Source organism: Mastomys coucha, unplaced genomic scaffold (assembly GCF_008632895.1).
Source record: "Mastomys coucha isolate ucsf_1 unplaced genomic scaffold, UCSF_Mcou_1 pScaffold14, whole genome shotgun sequence".
In the NCBI taxonomy this organism is placed as follows: domain Eukaryota; kingdom Metazoa; phylum Chordata; class Mammalia; order Rodentia; family Muridae; genus Mastomys; species Mastomys coucha.
Genome location: NW_022196896.1, coordinates 34,484,159 through 34,490,950, shown reverse-complemented (window position 1 = coordinate 34,490,950; position 6,792 = coordinate 34,484,159). Strand labels below are relative to the sequence as shown.

General features: G+C 34.1%; 1 protein-coding gene across 2 annotated transcripts in view; it reads right to left on the bottom strand.

Annotated features, from left to right (window-relative positions):
* Positions 1–231: 231 nt before the first annotated feature.
* Positions 232–6,792, bottom strand: part of Tcea1 (transcription elongation factor A1) — a 36,446-nt gene continuing 29,885 nt past the window's right edge. For both annotated transcript variants that reach the window (XM_031366749.1, XM_031366748.1), the window contains exons 7-10: positions 6,540–6,694; positions 4,521–4,667; positions 3,132–3,203; positions 232–1,623 (exon numbers count right to left, since the gene is read on the bottom strand). In XM_031366749.1, the coding sequence (XP_031222609.1) occupies positions 1,615–1,623; positions 3,132–3,203; positions 4,521–4,667; positions 6,540–6,694 (383 nt within the window). In that variant the 3' untranslated portion in view covers positions 232–1,614. The remainder of the gene's footprint in view (positions 1,624–3,131; positions 3,204–4,520; positions 4,668–6,539; positions 6,695–6,792) is intronic.

Genomic DNA, 6,792 nt, shown 5'->3' with positions numbered 1-6,792 from the left:
ATTATGTTCTAAAACAACAAACTTTTACCTTCTGAATCTCAACAACCACAAAAATATCTTAACTTTTAAAAATTATTTATATGCATGACTGTTTTACACATGATTATGTATCGCATGTCAGTGTACTCAGGCCAGAGGAGGGCATCAGATCTCTTATAAGGAAACCATTTAATTGGGGCTAGCTTACACTATCAGAGATGTTCAACATCAAAATAAACGACAAAGAACAGGTATGCTTAACAACAAAAAAATTTATTGATTTACAAATTTTAAAATGGATCACTTAAAATTGGGACTATTTTAACCTTATTACTTTTAAACTATTTCTTTCAAAATGTACTTTATTTTTAAAGTGACAGAAATTACCCATGGACCAAACCTTTATGGACATATTAAGTGTTTTCTATGTTATGTTAGATGGTCTGCAAAGCAGAGCATGGAAGAGTGCAAAGCTTTTGCAGTGGTCTTTAACACAGAAGTCTGAACACAGGCAGAAGCACTTAAGTTGTAAGCTTTATAACAGTAGCCTTTACTATATGCATTAGAACATCTGTGTCAAGAAGACGATGTGAAAACCACTGCTTATTACAAGTGGGACACATTTAAACAAAAGTAAAACTTAATTGTGAAATATGTTTTGTAAAACTACTTGCTACAGCCTACATTTCAGCTGGCTTGACATCATCATGTATGAAAAAATTCAGCACAAAAGACTCAGTCTAAAGGATTTTTTTTGCAACCTCCATATGCAAAGAGCATAGCTTAATGATTTACACAGTTGTCAGGCTTAACCCTTGGTCAGTAGGTTTCCAAGTGCGAGCACAGTCATGCCGCCTCCAGGAACTCTACTAAGATACTAACATTTTCTTCACAGCATGTCTTCCTATAGGGGAAAATTCATCAGAAGTATGCCTGTGGTAGGCTTTGTGAAAAGCTTAGGAAATTATAACAGAATTCTGTAAAACTAAAATATAGCACAAAGTCAAATAAAATAAACTGATAGCAACCAAGTCATTTTTCAAAGTAAAATCTATTAAAAAATGGTAATATACATGGTATGAGAAATACAAGAAATGATCACTGTGGTTAGTCACAGATGCAAGAGATCTAAGGATCCGAGGTTTGTGAGCACAATAATTAAGAGTAAAGTAATATGCTAGTTCAAATTGTGTGCACAACTTTGATAAGCTGGCCAGGTACTTCTGAAATACACACTATATTTGATAACTCTAAAATTTATATTATGCCTTTTCCTTTAACATTTTTAGGTACATACCAATGAGAAAAGCAATTTATCTTTATTCATTAACAGATCAACAGAATTTTTGTGTTCTAGACTATAAAAAGTTAATATTTAATAAAATGCAACATCAACTTATAAAAAAGAAAAACAAAACAACACGTTATACAATTATTTTATGGTCTCTCAGCTGATCTGAGACCACAGAAGGCATTTAAGAGAGACTGTCAGGTGAACAACCAAGACCAACCCATGAGATGTATGTTGTTTACAAATTTCACTTGCAGGGAAATGAGTTGCCTGGCTTAATTTTAAAGCTAATTACAAAATTAGTTTTTCTTAATGGTCCAGATACTTTGTCAATTCTTCCAAACTCAACAGAACTGCAAAGACAAAAGAAATATTTTAAATATTTGTAAGATTTAAAAATATAAGCAATGGTGTATATATCTTAACTTTATATACTTTATTTTTGAAAAATAATTTTTTATGCACAGTAGTCACTCATTTTTGTTTGTTTTTTTGTTTGTTTGTTTTTTGTTTTTTAGTTTTTCTGTATAGCCCTGGCTGTCCTGGAACTCACTCTGTAGACCAGGCTGGCCTCGAACTCAGAAATCTGCCTGCCTCTGCCTCCCAAGTGCTAGGATCAAAGGCGTGCGCCAGCACCACCTGGCATAGTTACTCATTTTTACCCTCCACCATAGAATTATGAGGACTAGATAACTAAAAAACAAATATATAAAGCTTTTCATGTTTTAAAAAGTATTTCTCTAATGTTTAAGTAACAACTCTTATTAGCTTTCTACATTAAACTAAACTTTCTTATATTAATTAGGTACCATATAGTACAACATGTTTTAGTGAACTACTTGTATTAAAACAAACTATATAATACCTGCTCACAGCAGTGATAAAAACTATTGAGCATGTATAATAGTTCTAAGAGAGCTATCTGGACAGGTCAAGTCTGTCCACGAGGACTGGAAATGAGGATGACAGAGAGGGAGCTTTAGTATTATCTATGCCTATTACAAGAAGAAATAATAGTTGAGTGATGGTGAGAGGCAAGGGAGTTCTAGTTATTGTGTAACTCCAAAGCCTTATCCCTACTATGGGTCTCTCCTGATCCCACACCATTAATATCCCCATCATTATTAATAATAAAAGTAACATTGGGATTGATGTGTAATCCTCCTAATTTTACACTTTGATTTTGGAATTTAAAAAACAAAATCACTCAAAAATTAGCTTTCCACTGGCCTGTACAAAAAAGAGAGTGTCATCAACAGTCAATCTGAAGTCAGGAGGGAATCACAGAACTCTATTCCTTGCTTAACTATTGGTAAATTCTGGGGCAGAAGCAATAGAAACTCTAATGAACAATTCAAAACCTGTAGTCACACAGACTACCCTGGTTAAACTAAGAGGGTCACAAAACAAAACAGCATTAATGTGAGAAAGGGACTCAGAGGGAAGGAGGACTGATGGGTAGGAGACAGATGAGAGGCTAAGTAAGGGTAAGTAAGTAGAGTACATTATATACATGTGTGAAGTCAGCAAAGAACACATACAATAAACATCAGAATAGAGAAACACTTAAAAATGTTTATGTTTTTTAAAGAACATAAACTTGCTTATATGAAATAAATTTACAAATTCACAAATACAAAAGTACAACTAAGCCCACTATAATTCCTAAAATAGTGATATCATAGAACTCTATAAATTTTTCCAAGATCAAAATGTATACACATGAGAATATGTGAAAATAATTTAATATTTTTCCCTGGTATTAAAATATATGTGTTGCTAAGATCAAGTCCTAGGAGGGTACCAGATTTATGTTAGTCAGCTTACAAAGTTATGATATACATGCTAGGGGATACCATACCTTCCACCGATTTCCACATTCATTACATACAACAAATGTTGTCATTGGTTCATCAGCACTACGAGTTTGCACCTACAGTAAAATTAAATGAAAACCATTACTTTTTGGATGATCATTAAAAACAATCCATCCCATGTAAGAACATTCTACATAAAGATATACAGTAACTCCAGTGATATTACCTTAAGATGTACAAGAGCTTATACAAGTTCAAATAGATCATTGGCAAAAGAGAATATATTTTCAAACTTTTTCTTATTTTCAAATATTTTTTTATTCTGCTTGTCTTTCATGTGTAATTTATCCAGGTAAGTGGGAAAATAAAATGCTCTAAAAGTCAAGATTAAATTGTGCTGGTGCACCTTTAATCCCAGCCTTCAGGAGACAGAGGCAGGAGAATCTCTGTGAGTTTTAAGTCAGCCTGGTCTACAGAATTCTAGGACAAGTTAGGGCTGTTAAACAGAGAAATCCTGTTTCAAAAAAACTAACCAAACAAACAACAAAAAAGTAAAGAAATATTCTAGTAAGGATTAAAGAGATGACTCAGCAGTTAAGAGCATTTGCCATTCTTGCAAAGGACGAAGGTTCTATTCCCAGCACTAGCTTGGTACTTCACAACCATCCATAAATCCAATTCTAGAGGATCTGACAGCCTCTTCAGATTTCCAAGGGCATGAACATGCATATAATACATGACAACATGGAGGTAAAACAATACATAAAACATAAAATAAATAAATCTAAAAGGAAGAGGAGGAGAAGGAAACAAACACTCTAAAAATAGTAGTATACAAGGCCTTCTGGGCCTTTGAAATGGATCAGTATGTAAACATACTTGCCATCAATATGATGGCAACTTGAGTTCAAGCCCCAAATCCATGGTGGAAGGAGAGACTTAAATGCTCCTTTGGTCTCCACATGTGTAAACACACACACACACACACATACACACACACCCCTCTCCCTCTCACTTAAAAAAAGTCCTCTGCTATTCTGTACATAATAGCAATAGTACCTAGGCCGCTGAAGTAGGCAACCTTCTCTTCTCTGTGAGCATCTTTCTATAAGGTAGTTAAACCTAAAGTACTCACAGGCCATGTGAAGAATGGAGAACTTCCCTTAAATTATAGGGTCCTGCTTACTCTGACATAGTAACCAGTAACTGTTTATGAGCTGTTAAAAACAACCTGGTCATTATAAACAATCTTTTATTTTATATAACCATTACAGTTTTTACAGTAAATGTTTTTATGTCTTTATCATCAGTTAGTTGAAATTTACTGAGAAAGAACTTTTTCACTAAGAATAACAGATTCTGTAATTATCTTTACTCTGAAACAGAACTGAAACATTCTTAATGTGAACAAGAGACCACATTCAATCACAAACCTGTGTATAAGTGCAATTCTTCTTTTTACATTTGCCACAAGTGAACAAGTCAGTCTGGGTCCCACCAGTCTTGGCCATCTGATGCTCCCTGATGGCTTCTTTGGTCAGGTTTTTTCTCATTTCTTTGAGCTCATCACTAGCCATCTCCTATGGCAGAAATGGCAGTATCAATCAGTTAGATACTTCCTATAGCTATTCTATATCCTGAATGTTTTCATGTTCACATAGCTTAACAATAATCAACAAAAGTAAAATCAGCTTATTAAATTTTAATAATATCCTCAGAAGACTTAAAATAATTTGCTTCCTTTAAAAACGTCTTTAAAGACTTGTAAATATTTATATAAAAATTAGATCCACATACTATTTCTAAACTAACAATGCAAACCTGTAGCAATCAGCAACTCTAGTATTCACAAAGTGGTCTAAATACTATCACTACACATGCCATCCTCAAAGAAGCCAGGGACCTTTGGAGGGAGATCTAGATTTGTTCTGAGGCAAGTACACAGACTATGTCAGGGTTCCTTTCCATGCCAGAAAAAGTAGCATTGAGGAGAGTCTGGTGATCCATAGTAAGAGAGCTTTTTCAATCACTGAAATAATTACTATAAGGAAAAATACTCAAGAGGTGGATAAGGCTCCAAGTCCCTGACAGTACTTAGTAGAGGGCATGTACATACAAACGAATTATGCTTGACATAAATTCAAGAGAAAAGAATGAAAAAGAAGCCAGGCAGTGGTGGCACATGCCTTTGATCCCAGCACTTGGGAGGCAGAGGCAAGCAGATTTCTGAGTTCGAGGCCAGCCTGGTCTACAGAGTGAGTTCCAGGACAGCCAGGGCTACACAGAGAAACCCTGTCTCAAAAAACCAAAAAAAAAAAAAAAAAAAAAAAAAAAAAAAAAAAAAAAAAAAAGAAAAAGAAAAATGTATGCTTAAAAAAAGGAAGGCAAATTCTCAAAAAGTAGTTAGAAGTTAGGTGATGGATATATAGAATCTGATTATATTGTGTTCTCTACTATGCAGAAGTTGTGTGTGTGTATATACATATATATACATATATATAAGTATGTGTATATATATACATACATGTATGTATATATATAAGTATGTGTATATATACATATATGTGTGTGTATGTATTTATATAATGTTGTTTTTTTTTCGAGACAGGGTTTCTCTGTGTAGCCCTGTCTGTCCTGAAACTCACTCTGTAGACCAGGCTGGCCTTGAACTCAGAAATACACCTGCCTCTGCCTCCCAAGTGCTGAGATTAAAGACATGTACCACCAAGTCGGTCATCAATGGGAGGAGAGGCCCTTGGCCCTGTGAAGGTTCTGTGACCCAGTGTAGGGGAATGCCAGGGCCAGTAAGCGGGAGAGGGTAGGGTGTTGAGCAGGGGGAGGGGGGAAGGAACAGGGGTTTGTTCTTGTTGGTTTTTTTTTTTTTGAGGGGAAACTGGGAAAGGAGAAATCATATAACATGTAAATAAAGAAAATATCTAAAAAAAAAAAAAGCATGTGCCACCACTGCCCAGAGTTTTAGATATTTTAGTAAGATTTTAAAACAAAATTTCATAAAGATAACAAACTTAATTAGCTACTTCAAAAGTTAATATTACTCTGAATGATTAATAAATTCAAAATTGTAGATACTCAATGGCTAATGTCTATAAATAGCAGACTATGAATATACTCCATCAATTCTCTCTACATATATATAAGAAATAACCAGTAAGACGGCTAAGTTTATAGTTTTTAACCATGGTAAATGGCTAGAGGATACAAAGTCTGTTCATAAGTAAAAGGTTCACAATTCATATAAATTCAAGTGATAGATGGATCCAGATGATTTAATGTACCACATAAAGAACATATTGGACAACTCAAGACAAAAGGAATAAACCAACAATATCAATGGAGTAAATAATCTTGAGTGTTCCTAATATATAACTATATTACAGTTGTTTTGCAGCACACGAGATAGTTACACAGCACTTATATACAGGCTTGCTCACCTCTGCTGTCATTCTAGCAAACAGGTCAGGAGGAATATTCCCACACAGCACATTTTTCCTTAAATTTGGATTCTTTGCATCTTTAAGATTTGATATCCTACTTCGTACTCTGTTTTTGTATTTCATGTCTGTATTCCTTATTTCTTGATATATAGGTACTTGGCCATTAAGGAAAAAAGAGTAAGTTATACAGATAAGAACTTTCTTTGTTCTGCCAAATTCATAATTTTTTTTTTTTTTTTTTTTTTTTTTT